The sequence below is a fragment of the Nycticebus coucang genome, chromosome 17 (assembly GCF_027406575.1).
Source record: "Nycticebus coucang isolate mNycCou1 chromosome 17, mNycCou1.pri, whole genome shotgun sequence".
In the NCBI taxonomy this organism is placed as follows: domain Eukaryota; kingdom Metazoa; phylum Chordata; class Mammalia; order Primates; family Lorisidae; genus Nycticebus; species Nycticebus coucang.
The window spans coordinates 72,458,550-72,485,032 of record NC_069796.1 but is presented as its reverse complement, the minus strand read 5'-3'; the positions used below and the strand labels follow the sequence as shown (position 1 = coordinate 72,485,032).

Sequence of the window (26,483 nt, the reverse complement as noted above, 5' to 3'; positions counted from 1 at the left end):
TACAGGCTGATTAACTGGTAGCCCTGACACGTGAGAGCCAAGTGGGGGCTTTGGAATCAGAAGAACTTGGGTTTGAGTGCCAACTCTAGCTCTCCCTGACTAGAGAGTAGAGTTTGGCCAGGTGTGCTGGGAGTGCTTTTCATTCACATGCTCTTAGGGAGAGCAGTTTTCCATGGGTTCCAGGACTTCCTACTGTCTCAGGCTTATATTCCCTGCCTGACTATTGCAGGCATTTAAATGTGCCACCTCTGTTCCGAACAGTCTAGCAAGGCTACCTTTTCTTGGTCATCCGGCTCATAACCCCTAGGGGACTGAGGCAGGTCTAGATTGGTCGCATTCTAAAACATCGTGGCCCAGGAGCTATCTGCATGGGAATCATGTAGAGATTTGTAAAATATGCATATTTTAGCTCCCATCCCAACCCCACCCCTGCCTACCAAACAGGACTCACTTGTGGATACATTTTAATCAATACTCTCATGATCAGGTTTGAGAACCAGCAGTCAAGAGGGACACCAAAGCCCAGACTCAGTTGTGAGACCAGCCCACTGTGGGCGGGGAGGGGACCAAGCATGGAGGTCAGCGGGCAGCCGAAGCTATCCCCAGTCTGCCTACCCACCAGTGCCACCTCTGCATCCGTGAAAGTGAAACAGCAAAAAGATGTCCACTCTGTACCCAAACAGCTATGCCAGGCCACCCGTAGCTCCAAATGCTTCAGCTCTCAGAGCTGCTGTTGCCTTCCTACAGAATTGAGAATTAAGCCTAAGTGTACTGAATGATCTCACTTATATGTGAAATCTAAAAAAGTTGAACTCTCAGAGTAGAATGACAGGGGAGTGGGGATGAGGATTCGGGAGATACTGGTCAAAGAACACGGAATTTCAGTTAGACAAGAAGAATAAGTTCAAGAGACCCATTGTACAATGTGGTGACTCTAGTTAATAACAACGTATTATGTACTTGGAAATCGCTGAGACTAGATCTCAAGTGTTCCCACCACAACTGATAAGTATGTAAAGTAATACATATGTTAAATAGCTTGATTTAGCCATTCCATATGTAGCCATAGTGAATACATAGCCCAAAACAGAGTGTTGTACACCTTGGTCTATACACACATACAAACGTATATACACATACACACATACACACGCACACAAATATATATATACAGGGTGGCCATAAAGTTCGTGAGCAATTTTAAATTGCACACTATTTTAAATTGTACCCAAACCTAATGGCCACCCTGTATATAATTTTTTGAAAGGGAAAACAAAAGCAAAGTGACCACCGACGTCAATTCCCCAGCTAAACTATCACTTTTCCAGTTCTCATTTTCCACCATCTCCAAACCAGGAGGCACCTCACCTTGTTCCTTGGAGAGGAGTGAGTCCAGAAGTCAATTTGTGGACTGAAACCAGTTTCCCCACGTAAAGCTAAAGCAGAGAGTTTCCATGCTGGCCCCGGAACTTCCTCTTGCATGCTAGAGGTCTAAGCTCTTTGAAGGGACAACCCATAATCAGAACAGGGAAGGGCTAAACAGGCTTTCTCAATAGTTTGGTATGAACAGATCCTGAGCGCTTGTTGAAACGCCTTGCCTAGGCAGCCACTCTGAGGGCGAGGAAGATTAGGATAATCCAAGGGTATTTGCTTGTTAAGACTCTTACACAAAAATGGAGCGCTGCAGAAAAGCCCCGTGTAAGCTGACGAGTTTGTGAGCACAATCTGCGGATTTGCGAGAGGCCATTTTGCCAGCTAAAGGGATAAACTAGACAGCAGTGCCCAAGGAGCCTCAACTTGCAGAGTATTTTTCAGCCAGCAGGCTTTGGAGACAAGGAGGGGAGGGAGCAGAGGCCTGGGCAGAGGTTGCTGCAAGTGGTCCTTTTAAAGTCTATTTCTAGAAGGAAGGAAGGAAGCAGTTGGAGGAGATTCCCACTGCACCTGCAGAGGAGGCTGGGAGGCTGGAGTGCCTGGCCTCGCTGGAGGCAAGTGCTTAAAGAATCTGCTTAGATGTGCTTTTTTCTCCATATTCTCTTGTCTCTTTTTCGTTAACCCTCCAAGACCCCAGCTCTCCCTCTTCAGCACAAAAGCAAAGACCCATTGATTTATTTGTTAAAGAAAAAGAACAGGAGAGGTTTGTTGTCACAGGAAATTGGAGTAGCTTTCCTCCCAGTGACAGGGAGGCCATCCCTGCACTAATGACTCTGAGAGAAGGAATTCCCCCTCAGTGAAAGGACATTAGTGAGAGCTGGTGGCCGGGTCCTCAGAAGTCCCTAGAATGCTACAAATAGGCAGCCTCAGGGCCCCTGGGGAAGGAGCTAGGGTCAGAGATTTCTCTGCACCAACCAGGTTGTGGTGGGGGGCGGGGGGGTGGTTAGCTGCCTTGCAGCCCAGTGTTCTAGAATTGTTCAAGCCCACAGCATCCTTCTCACTCCGATTATCCAAATCCCCAGACATTATCATGCTCTGTGCTTGGTCCCCTATGAGGAACTCCTGCCAGCCAGCAACAAGCCCACGTATCAAAGGTGTCCCTTGAGAATCCCATGATATGCTGACATCAACGGCCAAGAGGATGCACTGAACCAGACAGAGACTTAAGTCACTGCTCAAAACCTCCTCTCAGGTCACGGAGGAAAAGTCACTGGGGAGGTGAAATGACTCAGGACTTCCTGGAAGAAAAGTAAGCATTTGCTGAGACAGGAGGCCAGTGATGATGCTTAAAGGAAGCCTGGGCTGTAGTGGGTTGGGCAAGACTGGTTCCTGTTCCATTTACACTGTTAATCGCTTGCCAATGAGACCTAAGGCCCTAATTATTCGAGGCTCATTTTTTCACCTACAAAGTGAAGTCTCACACGTGCACAGCCCCATGTCCAAATCAAGATGCCGGGGGTGAGTATTCTTTGATGAACAAGACAAGTGATACAAATGCAGTGAACTTTATCAGGAGGCAGTTGAACTGCAGGGTCAACTCCTTCTCTTACACTATGAATAAAAAAACTGATTGAATTATTGATTAACCCTTACCCAGCAGAATGCCTGAAACGTTTGATTCACACTTAGGAATGACCGTGATCACACCTTTGAGCCGTGTTCTCAGACTTTCCTGTTGATGTTTTCAGAGACATCAGCAAGAATCAGATATCGGATATTGCTCCAGATGCCTTCCAGGGTCTGAAATCACTCACCTCGCTGTAAGTAGGGCCAGAACGGGGCGGGGGCGTGGGGGAGGAGGTAGAAGAGGGCCGAGGCTGTATTTTTCAGGAGGTGTTTATCAAGGCTTTATGTTCCCTTACACGCTTGTGGCAACCTGGTAAAAGAAACAAATATTTCTTCAGAGGAAATTGATCTTGGGGAATATTTCTACAACCCAAATGCATTATTTTTATTGATTACGTGCCTAGCAGCTTTCCCAGTTATTGACTTCTAATTCAAATACATCTTCCACTCTAACCTCACTCCCCCCACACATACCCAGGCCATGGCAGAACTCTCTCTAGGGAGAATATCAGGAGAGAATTGTAACACGTGTTTATAACCGATGCGACCATTTATGTCACTTTGCCAAGCCAGGAACTTATTTTCTTCCCCTGATTTTCAGGCTTTTTCTCCAGACCATCCTCATGGCCGTTATTCTGGGAACACAGCCCAGAATAGCACTATAGCACTTCCTTTCTTTGAGGTTGAAACCCTTTAGCAGCCCACTGGGTAGAACCACCCACCAGGGCCTCTGAGACCCCCAGAGACAAGAAGGTGTGGAATTTGCTGTGTGGTGTAAGACAGTCACTGGAGCTTTCTATGTATGTTTCCCCACAAGCAACATGGGAACACTGATACATTTCCTGCCTAACACCCATTCAATCATGATTACACTTACAAGGAAATAGTAATTGGCGGCACTTAACAGCACTGACGATGTACCACTGTTCTAGGAGTCTTACTGGTTTAATCCTCACATCAACCTAAAATACAAAATCTAGTGTCATCTCTTTTACAGTTGAAGAAATTGGGTAATCTAAGCTCTACAAAGATAGGGATTTTTATCTGTTTTGTTCCTGGCTTATATGTCTGGCACCACTGACTGTACCTGGCACACAGTTATTGTGCAAAAGGAAAAAAGAGTCTCGTCAAATAAATAAATGTAACTTTTCCAAAGTGTACAGTAACAAGTAGGAAACGTGAGGTTTGGATCCAAGATGCCTGGCTCCAGAGCCCACGCTTTTGATCAATCTCTCTGTGCAACCCTTTTGCCGAATTTACAAGTGGGCAAGTAAAAAGAATACACATCTCTCCCCCAACCTGGCCCCATCCCCCTGGGCAGGGGCTGAGGACAGGGACGTCTCTGGGTCAGCTGCTGCCTGCTGCTTGCAGAGTAAATTAGTTTCACTTATCGAATAGAACATCTGGCTGGGATATCAGAGACAGGACTATGTGTGAGATTAGCGCGTGCTCATTGTGCTCAAGATCACAGAGGCCACCTGCCACTAGGATCCTCTTCTCTACCCCCACCCTCCTGTTCCCATGGTCTACTTCCCCTCAGCCAGGAGTTGGGGGCAGTCTGAGGACAGTGAGCTGCTTCCTGTCTTGCAGGAAAAGAAATCCAAAATCTGGTGGCCAGACATGAAAATGTCATGCCACTGGCCAATTGCAAAATATATTTGGGCATTAAATGGAGCACTGCTCACCCCCAGTTCATTCATTCATCCATTCAGTAGATGCCCGCTGTACACAATCCATTCAGTGGGTGCCTGCTGTATACTGAGCAATATTGTAGGCATTGAGAATGTGGCAGGGAGCTGGACAAATAAGACCTTGGCCTCACAGAGCTTGTAGGTGAACACAGGCACACCTGATCCCAGCAGATGAGGGACCAAGGTCAAAGGCTGGAGAGGCTTTCTTTACCCCTTCCCTGTTCATTCATTTATGTACTCATTCATTCAACAAATATGTATTGTGTTAGATTTTATTCTATTTGGGGTGTCTGGGGACCCAGTCATGAAGAAGCTATATAATGTCACTCTATATATGGAGCCTACATGCAAGGGAGCTGCGGGGAAGGAGGCAGAAAAAATTTTAAACTGAATAAATGTATAAGTAGTGTAATGTGACATAAAGAGACAAGTGGTGTGAAGCAGTAAAAATAGAGTAACATATTAACTGAACTACTGAAGAGAAGTCTCCTAAGGATGAGATGTTTTAGCTCACACCTGGCAGTCAGGGAGAAGGTAATCGAGGTAAGAGCTAGGGTGGGAAATCAGACAGAACTACACTCAGACCCCCCAGCTCCCGCACCTCAGTGGACACAAAGGCAGGAGGCGGGTCCAGCTTGCTTCAGCCTGCCTGAGGTATAACAGGTGGCGTGAGAGCCCCTCTGACCCAAGCCCCCACCCCTGCTATTCACCATCCCCTGCTGTACTAGAAGCTATGACATCAGCTAGGACGAGCAGACAGTGACATGACTACATTTGGCACAGTGAGCAGTAGGGCATTAATATGAATTACAAATGTGAGCCTGAGCCATCATGCTGACTTTTATTTAGTCATTAATTTGTTGAAACATTAATGAAACACACCCGCAGGCTGATGGAGACGTTCGCTCTTCACTCCCAGTGGTGTCTGGAAATGGGGGGGGGTTGGTTTATGGCTCCCATTTACTATCTCTGCATCCTAATATTTTGTCTCCTCAAAGAAGAATAACAGCCTGGATTTGCAATCCAAGTCTAAATTGAATATTGCATTTATTCGGGGCACTTCGGAGCCTAATTGGGGACTTAAAACAGATACACACATGTGCTCAGGGAAACACATACACATCTCAAGCCCTCAGATCAGTGTCCTAAGGCACAAAAGAGGCAGTCTGTGCTACGGATAGGAACAGAGGCCAGCAGGGTCCCCCAGGGCCTATGTGAGGATCAACAAGGTCCATGCACAGAGGCCCACTGAGCCCTGGGGAGAGAGACCCAGTGGACTTGTTCCCTGGGCCCCTCAGGACAGCAAAGACAAGACTGTGAATAGGAGACACCTGTGTGAGGGACACTGCAGGCCGAAGAGAGAGAGGGGCAGAAGGGTTCTGAGTTCTTGGGCTCCTGGGATCAAAGGACAGGAAAATGGAGTAGGAAGCAGAAGCCGCCATCACTCCAACACAGTGAAGCTCCCGAGTTTTTCCTGAAGCCTGTCCTTGACTCAGCATTCCCTGAGCCATCTGGAGATGACCCCAGACACCCCAGGCCCTTTCTAGATGGAAGATTAAAGGACTCGCTCAGGAATTCCTAAGAGGCAATGGGCTATCAAAGGAAATGTTCTATAGGCTGGGCTCAACCTGATAATACCATTGAAGAGGGGCTATCCTCCCACATCGCTTATTTATTGCCTGGGTGTGAGTCATGTTAGCAGCTGGGGAAGACACCAGGGAGGGACTGCTTCTTCCTGTTGTTTATTACCTATTGGCCTGGCCTGCCCGAGAGGGAGCCCGGTTGTCCTCGCCTCCCGGACAGCCTTCCCTCCAGCCCCTGATTGCCCTCGGCTACCTCTGTCTCGCTGATGAGGAAAAGGGATCTGCAGTCTGGGGAAGCAGATGTCCTGAGGTCCCACACCCAGAGTTGGCCGAGGAGACAGCCTCTTACACGAGTGAGCTCTGGTGGTCTCACATCCACAGTGACAGCTGTCTTCTGCTCTCTTTCAGGGTACTCTATGGGAACAAGATCACCGAGATTGCCAAGGGACTGTTTGATGGGCTGGTGTCCCTGCAGCTGCTGTGAGTAGGACTGTGTCCTTGTTTGTGTCTCTTGGACTATTTACAGACTCTGACCTGAAAACTTTGAACCATGCTCTGGAGAGTACTTTTGACTTTATTTACACCAAAAGGAAAAAAACATAATTTAAACTATGCACCCACTCCCTCCATCTTCCCTTCCTTCGTGAAAGAAGAACCGGGGAGTTGGCCATAAGAAGGCCAAGGTCAGTGTGCACAGACCTACGTGGTACTCAGGACCCTGGCCCAGGCGTGAATTACTAAGCACAAGTTTGGGGCTAGAAATCAGGAAAGTGTTGAATCTCACAGAGGGGAAGCATCTTGCAGAAGTGTGCAAATAAAACAAGCACACGCCAAATTCCAGCGCTACAGCTGAGATGGAGCTGCTGATAAACGTGTGACCTTGAAGAAGAGTGGGGGTGGGGAGAAGGAATTACCAAGAATATTGTCACCAATGTGACTCCGACTGGGTAAGACATTGCTGAGGGGGTACATGTTTACTTAATTTACAGGAAGAGTTGTTGCCTTGAATTTTAAGCTCCAAGATTACTTGTTTACATTTATTTTGCTCTGGTCATTTGAGCTTAAATGTTTGAAGAAGATAATTGAACTCTGATGTAGAGACAGAAGGAAAGAAATTTAGCTTATACCATATTTTAAGATTTTGTGATCAGAAGAGAATCATCTCTGCTTTGATTGGGCAGCAGTAACGTCTACACACAGGTACCGTGGGTGTGGGAGAGTGTGTGTATGCAGGTATGCGTATATATTTGCTCTGTGACCGTCACAGCTCCTCTTGGTGTTCAGAACTGATCTTGAGTATGCTGTGAGCAACAGGGAATACCAAGAGGCAGAGAGATAAATGACTTTCCCTTAGTCACACTGCAAAATAGGTGTGGAAACTGAGAGAGAGTGTAGAATGGGCGTGTGGTTCAGAGGACTCCCAGCCCCCTGAGGACGTGTAGCATGCAATGTCTGTTCACAGAGATGTGCCGATGAGTGTGTATATCTGTGTCTTTAAAATCACCTCCAAGTCACAGGCAGTGAGGAAGAGGCCTGGGGTCTCCCTGCTTCCCATCTGCAGTGTGAGTTCACAGGGCAGGGGGCAAGCTGCGTCTCTAAATGCGTGGGAGGTTCAGGAACACAGAGGGAGAGGGGAACGTGGGCAACACATCTTGATGCCCAAGGCTGGATGGGGTGTCACATTCTGCCAGGCTAGTGTGAATGTTTATTATAATCTGTGTGTTTAAATCTGGGCTTTTAAGGCTATTTGTTAGAAGGACATGCCAGGGCTGTGCAGGGAGCTGGGTGTTTCACAGATGGTACTCTTTGCTTGTAGCAAAGAGACTGTAAGTTATAACTGCCACCATAAGGCTAGTTAACTATAGCTATTAATCCCCTGAAAGAAGAAACAACTGCAGCCACCTTGCAGTAGATTTGGGGATGTTGTGTTCACCAGGCTGGTTTGCATGTGGGAAGGAAAATGCCTTCTTTAAACACGTTACAGTTGCGGAATGTGCATCAAAGTACCTAGCACTGTGCATGGCCATGTATCAAAGATGCTCTAAACACATTTTTTAATTTCTTTCTTTTTTTCTTATTAAGTCATTTGTACATAGATCATAAATACATTTATGCCATTATGGGATTCAATGTGTTGATTATTTGTACAAATTGGAGTGCTTACATCCTACTAATCAACATAGCCTTCACCTCATTTACCCAATTACAGCATTAAGACATTTGTGTTCTACACCTGATAGATCCAACTTGTACTTGCAATATGCTCCATAGGTGTGGTCCCCTACTAACCCTCCCTCTATCAACCCACCCCCTTCCCTTTCCCTCTCCCTCCCCTTCCCTCCTTCATCCTAGGCTATAGTTGTTTCATTTTTCATATGCAAGTGTGAGTGATTATAAACTGGTTTCACAGTAGTACTGAGTACATTGAATTTTTTTTTCCATTTTTTTTTAGAAAAAGAGAAATGTGTCCCAGCTCCAAGTTGACGGTATTCATGACATTAATAAAACAGGACTTTGCATGGGCTGGGAAGGCAAGCCCAATTTACTGTCACCATTTTGAGCAGATGGAATTGAGTAGCTCAGATAAAAACAAAGCATCCCCCTCTCTTGAGACCAAGAATTGAAACAACTCAGGCAGCCTGACTTTCCAGAAAGAACCAGCAACTAGGGCTCGAGTAGCCGTCATTGGGTTTTGACCTGCTGTTGCACAGTTGGAAAGCGGGTCATGATTAGATCTAATTTAGCGTTCAGCCCGCTGTAGATTGGATTTCTCCCTGTTAGATTGGAGACACTCTGATAAGAAGGCTCTGATTAGAATACTCTGGTAGTCTGGATAATTTCCTCTCCTTTGACTCAAAGGCGTTTTGTGAGAGGTTTGTATTTTTTCTTCTCACTCCAGCTCTCCAATTATGGATATATCACAAAGCTGAGCTGTCTCTGCTGTACCAAGTGGTCCTGGAAGTTTCCTTTCTGGCACCTGGGATTATGCCAGTAATACAGTGGGTACATTGCAGCCTGGGGTCCTATCTGCCTCACTTCTTCCCCTATTTCTCTGGACTTTTCAGCCATCCCACCACACTTGCTGCTTCCAGTAGGTACCCACCCAGCACCCCCTGGATGGTTTTCTTGGCATGTTCTTTTAGGCAAGAATGGTCTTTTGACCATTCTTGGTAGCATACCCCAGAGTTTCTCAAAGACTATGGCAAGCAGATCTACACGGACAAGCTTCAGCAGTTCTGCGAGATGCCTCCTAGACATGGCCCCCTGTCCCAAGCCTTGCAAGAGTTATCCCCTTTCATTTAAGTTCCCAAATCATAGAGTTCAAAGGAGCCTCAGGGCTCCAAGCACAGCCTCCTCCCTGGCTGAGACAGACCCCTTCCCATGCACCCTCTGACACATCTTCCTGTCACTCATTTGCTGATGCTTTCTGTGATAAGTCTTCACTGCATAGTTAGAAGGTTAGAAAGGTCTGTCTTGTATTAAATGTCAGTAGTGGCTTTGGGGAAACTCAGCTAAGCCTGTTATTATTATCTTCAGGTGTTTGAAATAGCTAGCATATCTCCCTATAATTAATGCTAGACAGGTTGGGTTCCTGCAGCCATTCTTATATAAACACACACTCATTGCTTATTGCTAGCAACCCTTATTGTCTGTGGAGATGCAAGGTAGTCTATCCACTTCCCTCCTGAAAACTGGATGATGTTACGTGAGTTAGGTGCCCATTTAAACAGTAGGAAATGTGTTCGGCACTGAAATATCCCACATGGAGCCATCTCCAAATCCAAAGGGAGAACAGGACATGTTACTACTGGGCACGTGTTCCCATCTCCAGGGAATTCCCATCTCCAAGAATTCCTCACTGGGCTGGGTGAAATAGCTCATGCCTATAATCTCCCATCTCCAAGGATGGGAACAGCTGGATTACCACAGAGGTGACCTATCCACCCCCTCCCTGGGTGCTCAAGACAAATGGTCTTGTTGCTTTCCATTCCCTGCCCACCCAAGCTCCTGGGGTCTTAGGACATCTGTGGAGACCGTGATCTGGTGTAGGCAGCCAGCCGGTATAGCCCAGAAGTCTTGCTCAGAGGTCCATCTTCTCTAAAAGTAGAAAAGCCATCAGTGTGCAGCCAGGAGCTGTCATTTCCTCCTCTGACCAACAGCAGCTAGCTGCACAGTTACAGCTCTCCCCAGGGAATAAAAAGCATCATTTAGAGCTCATTGACTGCATGGCATGCAAAGGGACATCACTCAAGTTGGGAGGACAGTTATTTGAGGTGGAAGCTTTTAAACTCACTCCAGGAGGTCTTAAACCAAACCAGACTGTCTTTGTGCTGGAATAAGTTAAGATAACTCAGGCACCTGTTTAGTTTTCTTGGAAGGCAGACAAGACCATTTGAGGCTCTAGAGTTTGGCCAAGCAACATGCCAATTACAGAGCAGTGAGCACAATTTTCCTCCCTGTGGCTCACTTCCCCTCACCAGCTGTTTCACAAGGACTCCTTACTACTACTGCTAATAATAGCAGGTAACAGTTATTGAATACTTTATGCACCAGGAGTGTGCTAAGAAATTTCACATGCATCATCTCATTTAAACTTTACAACAACACTAAGAGGAAGGTATTGTAGAAAGGTCCATTTTACAGATGGGGAAACTGAGGGTGAAGTGACCTGACCATTGTCATTGAAACCCAGTGTGTCAGTAATAGAGCCATGTCTGACTGGAGTCCATGCCCTTAATCACAACATATCCTTTCAGAGACTTCTGTATTACCAAGTCGCAGCTGATCCACAGAGCCAGTTTTATGACATACAGAATAAGAATTCCTCACTGGGCTGGGTGCAGTAGCTCATGCCTATAATCCTAGCACTCTGGGAAGCCTAGGTGGGAGGACTGCTTGAGCCCAGGAGTTCAAAACTAGCCTGAGTAAGAGCAAGACCCTGTCTCTGCTAAAATAAAAAAATTAGCCAGGCATTGTGGTGAACACCCATAGTCCCTGTACCTGTCCATACTCAGGAAGGTGAAGCACTTGAACCCAGGAGTTTGAGGTTGCTGTGAGCTAGGCTGACACCACAGCACTCTATCCTGCACAACAGAGTGAGACTGTGTCTCAAACAAAGAAAAGAAAAAGAAGAACGCAAACCAAGGAGAAGCTGCTGTTCGTGTGCCTCGATTTAAGTCAGAGACTGCTGTCTCCAAGAAACTTTCCGTGGTTCACTGCCATTAGACCACTAAGGTTTGCCCTAATCTCTGCGAGAAGGTGATCAAGGAGCTGCTTGTTTTTAGTGACTCAGTTGAGAGGGGCCAGGGAGAATCCTCTCCAGCAGTAGAGGTAGACTGACTTGGTGATACATTCTTGAGGGAGAGGTAGCTGGTACTTCCTAAGGAAAACCCATGGGGAGACTTAAATTCTCATCGTTCCATGCTCAGTCATTGGGAGAATGGTTCACCCTCTTAAAGAACCAATCAGTCCTTTAAGGCAATCAGGAAAGTAACCACCCTGATAGTCCTATGGGAAGGAAAGGGCACTCCTAGTCACAGGAGGTGTGGTCACTCTCCTGATAAGCAGGGAATGCCTCTCCATCTCTGGTTTCTTAAAATCTCAGCTTTCCTCTTATTCCCTTAGGAAAACCCAACTGCTTGCACCCTGTTTTAGGGCCCTCTTGTGCCTCTGGAGTGGAAGGGAGTCTTGTTTTTCAGGCAGGCCACTCAAGGGCATGGCTGCATGAGCAGTTTCCTTTGCGTCAGGAGTCACCATGACAACCCACAGCCCTTGACAAGCTGTGCAGTCATTATCAGGAGAGAAGGGAAAAGTCATCTTTGCCCCTACTTAGGACTGGGAGGGCTCCTTCTGTTTCCTGTGGGTTTGTCCTGGTGTGGCCTAGAGCAGCTGCCCACAGGTACACAGAAGATTCTAGGTAGGGTCAGAGCTCTTCAGTGGGCCTAGGTACAATCGCTCACACCTGTAATCCTAGCACTATGGGAAGCCAATCCTAGCACTATGGGGAAGCACTATGGGAGCATCACTTGAGCCCAGGAGTTCGAAACCTGGGCTCGAGGTTTGTAACCCAGGCATCATCTCAAGGTTACTGACCTCAGCAAGTTACTGAAGGTCAAACGTAACTCCCATATTCCCCAGGGGAAGGATGAGAACATAAAATGTTCTAAAGCGAGAGAGTAGTCCTTATTACAACTAATGGATAAAGAAATTCAAGATGGCAGAGGGTTAATCCTAGAAAAATCTAAAGAAGGAAGGCATGGCAATGAGGGAAGTTTTTCTCTATATCCTGCAACTTAACAAGGGTCCAGAATGGCTCCCCTAATGGGTGTCCTCACTAATGGTTTATGCCACTGTGTAGTGGCGGTAAATACTCCTTCAGACAGAGCACGTTTTTCAAAATAACTAAAGCACTTTTACAACCCCCTTTTTTAAAAAGTATTTTCTAGTTGAGAAATCAGAAAAAAGGGTTATGCCAGACGGTTGTTGGTACCATCTTTCTCCTAACATGTATCTGCCTCCAACTGTTTATGAAACAGAAACCCCCACCCCTATTTTAGTAAAAGGAGGTCCATGCAGCATCCCTCTGGGCCAGAGCCTGGGCCCATCTTCCTATTCCGTGGTCCTTCATGAAAGAACTCTGTCCACTCTCCTGGAAAGGGTTACTACACTCTTTCTTGGCACAACTTTCTGAGAAGACTTTGGGCTCTGGAGTTTGGAAAATGCTTTCAGTATTTGCAAACAAACATCATAGAAGTGGGAGGCCTGGCATAACATAACCAGTGTCTGCCTCAGACCCTGGTCAGGTGTGGAGAATATAAATACCACCCGGAGTGATAGCTTTGGGCCACTGAATCAACATATGAATCGCTGGAGTTGCCAAGGTGATTCTGATGCAATTTATCATTAAGCCTGACTCCAGATGTTTGTGTTTTCCAAACCCTGCAGCAAAGGCCTGTGAGCCCCAGGGGCATTCATCAGTGAGGAGTGGATCTGAGCCAGGGAAGCAGCTAGTGGGGGTGGTTTGCGGTCTTTCACCCCATTGGCCTTTTTTGAGAGACTGGGTCTGGTGGGTTCTTTTTACAAATCAGGATGGACCTCAATTTTCCTCTGGAGGGCTGTCTCCCATGCTGTCCGAACCCTGAATGAATGAAGCTACAAGCTACTTACTGCTAGGGACTAGAACACCCGGGCCCTTTCTGCCCCAGCCAGTCTCCGTCCTCCAGCAGAAAGACTTGAGTCAGCAGAACCCTTCTCAGCCCCAACTCAAGCATTTTGTCCTCCCCTGACCCCCGACCCCCCACCGGAGCTCCAGGTCTGTGATTCTCTGTGGCTTCCATTTCTGGCCTTGCTTTTCCTGAAGGCAACAGCTCCTGGAAAGGATTACCTCTCAGCAGCATAGTCACATTGGTTAGTCAATGGGCTGAGTGCTAATACCTCTTGACATGGAACATATGTGGCAGCCGAAAGTGCTCCGAGAAGAGGGGTGGCAGAGGGCCTTCCAGAGCTCACACTTGGAAGTAAATTTAGAAGGTGCCGCACACGTGCTCCCGCTTCCGAATACGCCACTCTCCTTAATTTCCTCTGACAAGAGCATGGCTCTTTTTGTTGTATCTTATCGTAAAATCATCTCTGAGTAGATGGGAATAGCTACAAAGAAAGTGCCTCCACCTCCTCCCCCAAGCATCAGGTGACTCCCACCGTCCCTTAGTAAGAGTGGACTGGGTAGGGTAGTTGCTGGGAGCAAAGTCATTGGACTATGAGAGCGTGGGTCCAAATATTAAGCTATCACTGACCGGTTGTGGAACTTTGGTCAAAGTTATTTAAGCTCTCCAAGTCCTCAAAATGGTACCTGTCTAAGGGAGATAGCATTTGCCTGTAGGGAGATTAAATGAGTCGCTATCTGTAAGGTGCTTGGCAGGTGCCCGGCCATGTGCTGTGTGGCACACATCACCTATTAGGCACCTAATGGCACCCTGCCATTCACCTGCTTTGATCATCTCAGCCCCTCCCTCTCTTTTTATTCATATGACTTCTGAGGCTCCTTTGAGAGATGGGTCTGGGAGCAAGTGGCCCCAAGATTGTTGGATCATTTTCTAGGGAAATATTTATGAATATCACAGACACCCCAACTACCTGATGCACTGGATTCAACAGAATATAAGACTGAGGTCTAGTTGGGTTGTCCAAGTTTCCAGTTTGAGAACCAGACAGCCTCTTGAATGAGGCAAACTGGCACATCCCATCCGGTGCACCGTTGCTGCTATCTCTATGCCATCATTGTGTCATGGCTTGCCCAGAGAGATACAGTACAAGTTCAGGGTGAGAGGAGCATAGAGCCAAGCATACCAGCCCCCACATCTGCATTTAGTCAATGATCCCTGAGATGAGAAGCCCTATCTTGTGTAGGTACAAGCAACTCCGTGAAGAACCTCCCGTCTTGTGCCAACAAAAGTTTGGTGAACACCCTAGGCTGAAATCCTTCCCAAGAGTCAGCAGGACTTCTGGTGCCTCTGTGCTCCCAAGAGGCAAGCAGGGTCTTCTCAGCCAGACCTTTGTCTACCTGAAGCGTGCCTAGGCACATTGGATGGCTAGCAAAAATAGCCACTCCCCAGACAGAGAACCAGGTAAAGAGACCGTGGATTTTACATCACAGATAAGAGATGAGCTCTGGAGTCAGGCTAGAGCTTTACTTGCTGCTGGGGGACCTTGGTCAAGGCATCACTCTGAATCTCAGTTTTCTCGTCAGAAAAATGAAGATAAGCACAGTACTGCTGTGAGGATTGAATAACATAACTCATGGAAAGTGCTTTAGAAGATCCTCTGCACAGGCCTAGACACAAAAGTGTAGTCTGGGAGAGGATGCCACGTTCCTGTCATTTCCCACGGCAGCTACACCGCTGCTCCTCAAAAGGGATGAGCCATGACAGATCAAGCATCCCAGAGGCAGGGGCACAGGAGAGTCAGCCCTCTGGTGAAAGAGCCAGGCTTGTGCTCAGGATTTCTTACAGAATTGCTAAACCCCATTTCACATGGTTGTTTACTCTCTGCTCCATATTATGGTCCTTTTAAAATTCTCCTCCAACTCTTGTCCATGTACCGGGAAGCCAGGCTGAGTTGAGTAGCTGCCAACCCTCCTCCCCAAGGAGAGAGGGCAGAGGGACAGGCTGTTAGATCTTGCTGATACCTGGAATCAGACAGTGAGGCTGTCCTCAGCATCTAATTCTGGATAAGCAGCTTAATTTTATCGCTTCCTGCACCTACACATCCCGCCCGAGGGTGCCAAACATCCTGCGAGAGAATGAGTGAGCGGCAGGCTCTGCCCTGTTGCATTTTCTTTTGCTCCGTACATTACATGCGCTGTACCGGGACTATCTCTGCCTAGTAATTCTGCCAGCCTGGGTCGTTTTGATGGCTTATGTCTTTGAAACAACATCCCAGGCTGAAAGATCTAGGAGTAATAGGAAACAAAGAAGGATCTGGATAAGAAAAAGGGGCCTGGATGGGCCCAGTGGGTGAAGAGGGTGGCCAGGGTGGCACTCAGTTGGGGTGTCCTTTTGAGGCAGGCCAACATTCTCTTTTCCTGTGACCATTCTCCTTGTCCCGGGTCTAACACTCCCCAGAGCTAGGCACTACTGGGCTCATGCTTCTGCCCTGGAGTCTGAAATGCCTGATTAGGCAAGGAAGGTCAAATAAGCCAGTGAAAGGTACTCAGTAGGGAATACTGCAGACTGTGGCAAACAGACAGCATAAGTCCTATATAAGGGGAAGGTATACATAGCTGCCTCCAGTGGACTCAGTGTTGCCTCAGCTTTTGAATTTTGTAAGAGAAAATTTAAGGGGGTGATGGTAAGGCAGTATATGAAATTTCCCAACTTTTAAAAAGAAGGACAGAATGAACTGATTTGCACGTGGCATGTTGCAAGGAGTCGTCTATCCTCAGGTCATCAGACACCTCTGACATGATCTGTACTGAATAATTCAACATTTCCTGGTTAGATGATGCATTCAGAAGGCCCTGAATGTCAAGGTTTGGAACTAATCATTTACCACATACTTTACTTCGTAAAGTAGCCATAATGTGTGTGTGTGTGTGTTTTACTTGGCCCTGTTGTGTCCTCTATCTTTTCTCCACTTTCTCAGCTCCATAGTGTAATATATTCCTTTGAATGTCCCCCAAATGGACTGACCTTGACTATAATTTAGTACACAACGCACAGGAAATTCTTGGGGAAAATGTCGCAAAAGGGATACGCAGGTAGGCGAGTAAATAAGAAATTCACAAAGAAGAAACTGAGCCCGCTAGTGACGTAAATTATCATAACCACTTTGAGTACACATGTGTGTGACCTTGAAGAAGCCTGCCAAAGTCTCTGCCTCAGTTTCCTCACCTGTAACTTATGAGGCTGGGTCCGCCCATCTGCCCAGATGATTGTGAGAATCATGGGATCTCAGTAAAGCCCTTTGGGTAACACAGGACATATTCTAGCAGCATGAGTTTTTTCCTATTGTGAGGCAGGAGGACATCTGTGTGAACCCTTGGGACCTTGCCCATTATTAGCCAGATTAAACAGGCAATTTTTCTTCCACTTGTCACCACCACAGCTGCCTGCCTGCATGCAGGGCACACAGGGGGTCTGCCGGGGAAGATAGGCCTGCAGTAAGGGAGAGGCGGCACTGATGATTTAGCACCATGGGCAGCCCCACTGTTGCCAACTGCCGTCCCCCTGGATCCTGGTATCTAGTGACTCTTGAGGAGAGCCAGCCAGTTACACATGTCATGGGTCACACCCCACCAGGGAAGCTCTGAGCCAGCCGTGAACAGAAAAATCTTTAAAATTCAGCATCTGTGCTACTTAGCTGAGTTCCAGCCTCGTTCTGCTTTTATTCAAGAAAGGGTGAGAGGGTGGTGCCTGTGGCTCAACGGAGTAAGGTGCTGGCCGCATATGCCAGAGGTGGCAGGTTCAAACCCAGCCCCGGCCAAAAACTGCAAAAAGAAAAAAGAAAGGGTGAAAAATGATTTTGCACTAGTTACAGGGCAAACTAGTCAGTCTGAGATTAATAAAAGGAATTTGCTTGATTTGCCAGCTCCACACTGGAAAATTCTGTAATTTTTATGGCATCCTCCTTGCTGGGCCAGAATTCCACCCAAAGGGCAACTTCCTATGACACGGTTTGGGGAGGATGGGGGATTTGGGGGAAGGGTCTGAAGAGCCACAACCACAGCACAAGGGGTCCCTGGTGGGTGGGAACGTTGACCCTGGGGGATCGGTATCACCTTAGAGGAGCGAGGCCCTACAGTTGCATGTGGAGTTGGGTGTACATCTTAATAAACACTAAAAATAGGAAGGAGTAGTTGTCATTTAAGTTATCATCAGAAGCAAATGCTGAACAAATATCCTGTGATCAAGATAAGTCCCAGGAGGGAAACAGAGGAGGGGGTGAGAGGCAACACCAGGGCGCTTGCTGATGAGACTGTGGGGGACACTCAGGGAGCCTCCTCGCTGAGGAGAGGGCGTTTAAACTGCCATGCAGAGGAGGAGAGAAGCCGGCCTTGCTGAGAGAGGGTGAAGAGGGAAGAAACACTCACGGTGTGTTGGAGGAACAAAAAAGCAGTGGTGGGACTGAAAGGGAGTGAGTTAGCGGGGAGTGGGTTAGGATTCGGTTGGAGAAAGGGCAGAGGTGAGATCACACGGGCCTACACATGGATACCTTTTTTCCAGGAGGATGACCTGTAACTTTCATCAAATTTTTAACTAGATCAGTGACCCAAAAGAACTCTAAGGAAATTCTGAATCAGACTGCCTTTAGTCAATTAAATGGAGTCAAACAACAATTATGCAAAAGATTTTCTTTTCTTCTCAATTCCTGAAAGCTCTGAATTACAAAGTAGATAGTGATATGCCATGCCAGGGTGCCGTTTTAGGTCTTCCTTCAGGTTGTGGGTACAAGGGAAGGCTCCAGGTGACAGCGGTGTGTGGCACAGTGTCCATGGTGACAGCACACTCGAGTGCCCAGCTGTGTATGGAGTTCGGTGGCTGTAGGAATGCCGCTCCCTCTCTTTCTCTGTTCCATGGCAGGAGCTCAAGGCTGCAAGGATGAGTGATGGGAGCTTTGTGCCCGTCCCCTGCAGGTGCGGCCGTGCCCTGAGGGCGATGACCAGGCTGAGGGAGTCACCAGCTTCTCTTCTCCTTGCAGCCTCCTCAATGCCAACAAGATCAACTGCCTGCGGGTTAACACCTTCCAGGACCTGCAGGACCTCACCTTGCTCTCCCTGTATGACAACAAGCTGCAGACCATCGCCAAGGGGCTCTTCGCCCCTCTGCAGTCCATCCAGACACTGTGAGTATGCTGCCGGGCCTGCCAGCGGGTCCCCAAGCAGCAGGAGACCCCACACACCCATCACAGAGAACACCCAGATGGAGACAGGACGAGCCCGTCCAGGAGGAGTTCTAGAGCCTTCAGTGAGGCTAGAACAGTAAAAACAGTCACAGCTAACAGGTTCTGAGCATTTACGCAGTACGTAGCACAGTGCCAACTACTTCCCTGTCTTAAAACCATTAAGCCTCACAACAACCATATTTGGTAAAAGCTGTCATTTTCCCCAATTTATATGTGAGGAAATCAAGGCACAGAGAGGTTACTTACTCAAGGTCACACAACTAGTAAGGAGCAAGGAGCAGGATTTGAATCCAGAGGAACTCCTGAGTCCCACTTGAGACCACTGTGGCCACCATATTCCGAGCAGGCTCCATCTCTGCTACTAACCCACTCCCCCTCCACCCTCCCAAACCAAGCCTCTGATACTGACAGTCCTGGAATATTTCCCCCCTCTCCTTGGGATATGTTTCCTTACTTCCAAGCACTGCAGATGTTCATAAATATTTCAGTTAAACATATGACATCTGAATACATATCTCAGCCCAGTTTCTGATGGCTCCAGCCTCAGGCTTAGATCTCAGCCCTAGGCCTGCACTGGGCCTTGGGGCTTCTGAAAACACTGTAAGTCATCTGGCTCTTTTTGTCCCCATAGCCAGAGACAGGAACCAACACAGAGCAACAGCAGATGCTATACAGTGAACACCGACCATGTGCCAAGCCCTGTGCTTGGTGCTTTGCAAAGTTTGTCTTACTGAGCCAAGGAAAGCAAGGCCCACAGTGCTCTCATGATGATGAAGATAATTACAGCAATAGCCACGACTATATACAGAGCACCCACCATATGCCAGGCACTGTGCCAGCTGCTCCATGTGCCTGGTATCACTGAGCTTAGAGAAATAAAATGCCTCTACCCAAGTGTGAAGCCCATGACTTGCTTGGCCCATCAGAATTGGCATGGATGAGAAGAGAGGGGACCAGTGGTGGATCCTGCTCTAAGTTGGAAGAGCTGGGAGACAAGAGTCTCCAGACCAGATGCCAACTGCATCTGTTCCTGTCTTTTGCAGACACAGGCCCGGGGCCCCCTCTTTGAGTCCTGTCTGAAAGCAGCACCCCCCAGACCTCCCAGGGCGAGAAAGCAGGGAGCCTGCACTGGACAGCCAAGTCCCAGGGCCAGGCAGGGTGGTGGTGGAGTGAGGCAGCACAGGTCCCTCCTAATTAACAGCCCCATCCCTCCCACAGCCACTTAGCCCAAAACCCATTTGTGTGCGACTGCCACCTGAAGTGGCTGGCCGACTACCTCCAGGACAACCCCATTGAGACAAGCGGGGCCCGCTGCAGCAGCCCACGCCGGCTCGCCAACAAGCGCATCAGCCAGATCAAGAGCAAGAAGTTCCGCTGCTCAGGTAATCAGGTTACGGGGCCAGGCCCCGCTTTCTGCCTCAGAATACAGCAGCCTCGGAGAGGCCAGTAATCCAATCTGGAGGACAGCGAGCGCTGTAATGGCTCCTGCAAATTAAATTGGGGAAATGCAGTTAGCCCTGCAGAAAACCAATTACCTTATGGATTTAAAATCAAACACACACACACACAAAATAAAACCATGGGAGCATGGGGGAGGGGGAGGCGGTTGCAGGGACCATAGAACTCCAGAGCTAGGTAGAAGCTGGGGCAGGGGTAGCTTTGCAGCTGTGCCCTCTAGAGGCTAAGATTTATTTTTTAATTTCCGAAGTGTACTCCTGAAAGAATACATAGACAAGTAAATATAGCACAGGCCAGGCTGCAGATGGTGTGCAATCTTGGGGACCTCCCACTCCCCACTCAGACTACGGCACAGACCTTTAACCACTGTGTTACAATTCTGGGTTTCACATGTTCATGAAAGACACTTTTGCTAGCTGTCTCCTCCAAAAGAGAATAATGAGAGTTGTGCTCCAGAAGGAACAAAGCCCTGTTTTCGTGTGCACAGGCTCTCTCTAGATACTTCTCTCCCTCTGCACCCAGGAAGGACATGCGGGTGAATGGCAGGGAAATTCTCAGCCCGTCCTGGAAAGAAAAGTAGTTCTCCTTGAGACGCTAGCTAGAGGAACAGGCAGTTAAAAATTGCTATCATTTGTGTCCTTTTCTACTGGAAAACATCACCAAGCTGCATTGTGCTCCAACGTGAGAGACTGATAGTGTGAAGCTCGTGATGGGCTGGAGCCAACCCTCACAATCTGGGTGTCAGCAACGGCAGTTCCTCTCCCCCTGCCCAGGCGCCTCTGTGCAGGCGAGCCTTCTTAGGGAGAAGGCCCACATGTGGAATGGTCACCAAGAGAAGAACTTCTTACCACATGCTCTTGTCCTTTAAGTCAGACTCCTCAGTCTGTGTCTCTAAAATGATAAACTTAATCTATTTCATTTTTTTCTAACAGAAGCATATACCTCAAGAGGGCTTAAAGATAACACAGGGGTTTTGTGGCACCTCGAGGAGTTGGTGCCAATTTGCCTTCCCCGCAATAGTGATGTCAGTTACAAGGATGATTTTTCACTTACGATGAGTGCTGTGCTATGCACTTCTGGTTTGATTTGCTTTTTCTAGTAGTCCTGTGAAGTTGGCAGGAGAGGTCCCTGTTCTACAGCAGAGGAAGCGGAGGGCTCAGAGGTGAAGGGGAACCCCAAGGTCACAAGCCTGCAGACAGCAGAGGCAGGACAGATCCTCAGACCTAGCTCGCTCCTCAACAGCACGCAGCGTCTAGGAGAGGAGTGTTTGGAAAGGAGGTGCAGCTGAACAGATGACTTCCCTCCCAGATCTCATCTCCTGAAATGTTTCCTTAGGTTCCTGCCTGGGCCTGGCAGCATCTCTGGGCAGAAAATCTCCTCCCAGCCCAGAACTATCACCTGAGATGCAACCATCATTTCCTAGGGCCTTTCCCCATGACTAATGCCAGCCTCGCCCCCTCCTTTCTACCCGTTTGGTCAGAGCTGAGTTAATCTGCTCTACCAACCCGAGGTACCCAAGAAACAGGGCAGTGAGAGTCAGAGGAGAGCAGGACAATCTGCCAACCCAACCCTTTGGTCTCATAGTGTCCTGTCAATATCTTGGACCCCAGGTTGGTACTAAGGCCCTGGACGGCAGACCAGGGGTGGAGTCAGCCCGGGGTCCAAGGACAAGCATCTCCCAGGAACATAATTTGGGCAATTGCTTGTGAATGACTATGGGCTGAGATTGGGAGTGGCAGTATAGAAAGAATTAAATAGGAGAGAGAGTCAATAGAAAGTGGACCAAGGCAACGATAGAGCTTAGTTCTAACTCTAGCTCTGCTGCCACCTACCTGCCTGCCTACCTGTCTACCCATCTACCTTTGCATTTGCAGGATCCTGGCTTCTTTTATGTGGAGTGGGAGTGGTTGGAAATAAAAAATACAAACAGGGAGAAGGGGCTGGGCTCTTGCATTGATCCTGTCTAAAGTACTTTCTTAAAAAACAAATTAATACTAAGCAGAAAGATTATTCCTATAAAGGTAGACACATTAGGAGCTGTGATAAGCCCAACAGAGAGCACTTTCTATGCTTTTATTTTTATGTAGCTGAGAGCTACCCCTGAGCTCCGAAGGTCGTGGCTTTGAGGAACACCAGGGTTCAGACCTGCCTTGGCCTTGGGGCGATACCTAAACCATAGATCTAAAGCTCTCTGTTTCCAGGAAGCTCCAGAGGAGAGAAGGGGGGTAGGTGACACAGACTGGATTTGACAGATAATAACTCTGCGTTTTACTTTCCCTAAAAGCACCCCCATTGAAAAGACAGCTGATGTAATTAGGAGCCAATTTGAGGGCTGCTCCAGCAACGCATAAAGCTGCTCCTGAGGCAGGGCGTCTGGTTTCCCAGCTGCCTTGGGTCTGCCTTTCTCTATCAGCTGCATCCACCGCCCTGGGCAGTAAGATCAGTGTAGGGTGGATGCTGCCGACTGGGGTAATCTGACCATCAGATTAAGTGCTCCTTGAAAGGGACTGCCTGACTGCCTGGGACCCCACCTGGCAGTTGTAAGGTACTATCTTTCTTCCCTCAATGTCTCCCCACTTTGCATGAGAAGAAACTCTCTTGTTGAAACAGTCCGGAGGATGGTGATGCAATGTGTCCGAAGATGGCAGACAGCAAGAAAGCTCTTAGGGAATTACAGAATTTCAGAGGCCTCAAAGGTCATCCAGTTTATTCAGGAGATGAAGGAATTAAGGACCAACTACCCAGTGGAGAAATCTCACCAAAAATATAGAGTATTATTTTCAGGCAAGATCTGAGACACAGGACTTCTGACATGTGAAGATTCTTGATAATTTACCCCCTGCCTGGTTCCTCCATTTCCTTTTGTAGAAGGAAGCCAAAGATAAGGAAAAAGGTATTGTAAGGCTTACAGGGAGGGTGTTGCATGAAAGAGATAGATTTTCCGTGCTTGGATGCTGAGGTCCTGATCAAACTCAAATATGAAATCCCAGAACCAGGGTGTTTCCAAAGCCCCACATGTCTGGATGTCAGGGTAGAGTTGAGCACAGATGACGTGGTTGGCTCTGGTAAGTAAGAAGTAAGGAAGGAGGACAGGCCCGCCCCCAAGCTGAGGCCAAGCTCTTCCTAACTGGAACATCATCGCCGAGAGCCTATGCCCTGTGAAGATGCTAAGACCATCTTCTCAATGAACTCAGTCCCAGAAACACTTGTGGAGGTCAGACATGGAGGATCTCAGTCCCCTGGCCCCAGCTGTAGTATCTCCAACCCAGTGCCACATGGGAGGAAGTCCCAAGTCGGCAGGTACATGAAAACTGCCCCTATCTGTCATGGCTAGAGATATAAAAAAGGGGCACCTCACCTGGGCCCTCGGCATCCCAGACAGTGGTTGTTGGCCAATTCCAACCACTGCCATGATTCCCAGCCAAGGAAGACATCAGGAAATCAAGAAGGACCCTAAAATTAGGTGTCTTCCCCTCACATAAAACACTTGCCTTCTCTTTCCTTCCTTTAGTCTGAAAAAGGTCCCTCATTGTGAGATCGTATGGTTTTCAGTCTCAAAGCTAATGCCCATTTGCTTTCCTTCTTTTTCTCTGGCTTAGGAGATGTATTTTCTTTTGATATCACACATGTCCTTTATTATACCTTAAATGATCTTGGATCAATGTCAGCCAGAGGGTTTCTGAGGACGCTGAAGGGCATTTAGGAAACTCCTGAGTTGTGGAAGTCAAAGGGGGCTTTCTTCTAAAGAGAGCATCACAACTTTGCTAGACCACTGGGAATTGTGGGCTTTCTCTGCTTTAAAGGGTTGAAGGGAATTGACTCTGATGGAACCACCCAGGTGTTGGGACTGGCCCTCTGTTGAGTTTGATGTCTTATCAGACTACTTGGTGTGATTGGATTGGAGTTTAGAAACTCAGTTTAGGCCTGAGATATGACCACAGACATCTGAGTGTTCTTTCGTTCCCTTGGGAAGGATCCGTTCTGCCCTGATGCTCCTGAGTATGGGTGTCTGATGATCACACACCCGTTCTTCTCCCTTCCTCCTCTATCTCCCGCGGGCAGGGCACAAGGGCAGTAGGGCTCCTGTCTTCGGAAGCATTCCAGTGGAACCCCACTCCTGGTACTAATCACGCTCGGTGGGGGCCTGCTCCGGTTTCTGCTTCTCCACACTGCTTCCTCTGAGCGCTCCTGTCCTCTCTCTGACGCTGCTTCCTGACCTTGACTCTGACCAGTCGCCGTGGGGCTTTCCTTTGTGCTTGATCTAACCATGTGGTGGAACGATGGAAACGGAACATGGTTCTGTCAAGCACCGCGGAAAGCACCGCGCTCTCCTGCAGCATGGCCCACCACCGCCGCCACAGCCACCACCGCTGGACACCTCTCCTCTGCTCTGGAGCACCGCAGCCCATCACCTGCCAGACCCACCTCTCCCAGGCTCAACTCACAAAGGGCAGGAGGGTGGGAGTCTTGAAGGCTTTAGATACAGGGTGAAAGAAGATAGATGATAGATGGGTATGGAGAAGCACGTTGGGGCCAAGCTAAGATCTGTATCCACAATGGAGTCGCCTTTCACCAATCTAGCCTGATGCCAGACAAGGAGTTAACAGCTAGATCTGAGCTCAGAAACTACTGTGTATCTTCTTCCATTGGAAGGGAACCAGTCTACCCAAGTCATAGGTAGACTCTGCTTTCAAGTCATTTGCCCCCTCATTCCATGGGAGAGTCCCATCCCATGGCCCTTTCACCAGTGGTAGCTAAGCCAGAGGGCAATTCAGACTGCTCACTGCCACCACCACCTTTACTGATTTTCACTTCATTTGAAATGACTGTGAGCTTGAGAATGGATGAAACTGGTGTGAGTCAGGACTTGAGACTTAACAGGAAGCTCCCCCTGATGCTCACTCCTCATGAAAACTTTGACCCTGATTCCCGTGAGGAAGCTTGGAACTTTGAAAGCATAGTTAACACAGAGGTGCCAGGGGACAGGGAGAGGGTATGCAGAAGTCTGCTGTCTGTGACAATAAAGAGAGGGATCTTGGTGCCTCTTATTTTGCTTGTTTCTCAAGGTATCCTAGAGTCAGTGTAACTAGAAGATTGTGGTGGTGATTCCTGTCCAGGAGTCTGTGCCCCATCCTGTGAGAGAGAGCTAAAGTGGTAGGAACCAAAGCCTGGTTGAGAACTGGTAGCTGGGCTCTGAGCTCCCATCACAATGTGTTGCTCCTATCTCCTCTCTAGCAGGTCACCCCTCAGCCAGGGGCCCACCTGTTGCCAAGCAGTGAGGAGTCCTGTCTCTCTGAAATTTTCTTAACATTTGCTGAATACTTACTATACAGGCCAGGCATTGAACCATTTTATATCAGTGCCTTGTTTAACTTTCACTACATTCTAGGTCCCATTTTACAGATAAGAATATTGAGGCCCAGAGAGGTTAGTTAACTAATTCACACAGGGTCATCTGACTCCAAAGTAGCTGTGCCATTCTGCTGCCATACCCAGCCTTCCCAGCTATGGAGAGTCCCATGGTCTTGAATTAGAATATTTTTAAAATCTTGACTTGATAGAAAGTTGAAATTTTTTTTAATGCTCCCTTTCAAATAACTTGAGTAAGAAAAAGAAAAAGCATCATTCAATCACTCTTCCTGTCCAATATAAATATACCAGCATCCCAATTGGTACAGAGTAAATCCTTGAGCCCAGAGAAATTCCCTTTCCCTCCTTATAGAGGGGTGTGTTCTGAGTCCCCACCCCCAGAATGCAGGGGTCCACAATGGCACCCTTCCATCAGGGCCTCCCTGCTCCTGTGGCAGCAGACTACGACTGGACGTCACCAGCTGCCAACCGTGGGCATTTCCCTCTGCTTTCAGGCAGATGGCTGCTGTCATAATAGACTCAGATGGGAACAACTTGCTAGGATAGCTCCCCACCCAACTGGTCACCAAACTCTTGGTGAAACAGTGCTTTCCAAGCACCTCAGGCTGGTCCCCAGCCCTGCCCACGAGTGGATGTTGGTATGTCTGCCAGTGTTCCCTTGGTTCCATTCATCACTTATGGCCCTTCGCTTGATCATGTCACATCCTTTTCAAGCTGATGAGCCCAGGAAAGCCTTCATACACACCCGTTTCTCTTTCTGCTTCTTTCCTTGTTTCTTCCGTCCCACCCATGCTAGGGATACTGGGAAGAGAAGAGAAGAGAAGAGCTCTAGACACATGAGTTGGCAACTTCATGTTGATGAGATAATAATGAATTTGTAACTTGGTAATCAACAAACTGGTTGCCCAAAGGGTGTCACAAAGATGCAGGCTACGAATGACAGCACCTGTCCTGGGCTCTGACAGTGCTGGCCTGTCTCAGCACC

General features: G+C 48.0%; 1 protein-coding gene across 2 annotated transcripts in view; it reads left to right on the top strand.

Annotated features, from left to right (window-relative positions):
* SLIT3 (slit guidance ligand 3) overlaps window positions 1–26,483 on the top strand; it is a 677,992-nt gene that overhangs the window by 551,148 nt on the left and 100,361 nt on the right. For both annotated transcript variants that reach the window (XM_053566757.1, XM_053566758.1), the window contains 4 exons: window positions 3,120–3,191; window positions 6,680–6,751; window positions 18,467–18,610; window positions 19,889–20,052. In XM_053566757.1, the coding sequence (XP_053422732.1) occupies window positions 3,120–3,191; window positions 6,680–6,751; window positions 18,467–18,610; window positions 19,889–20,052 (452 nt within the window). The remainder of the gene's footprint in view (window positions 1–3,119; window positions 3,192–6,679; window positions 6,752–18,466; window positions 18,611–19,888; window positions 20,053–26,483) is intronic.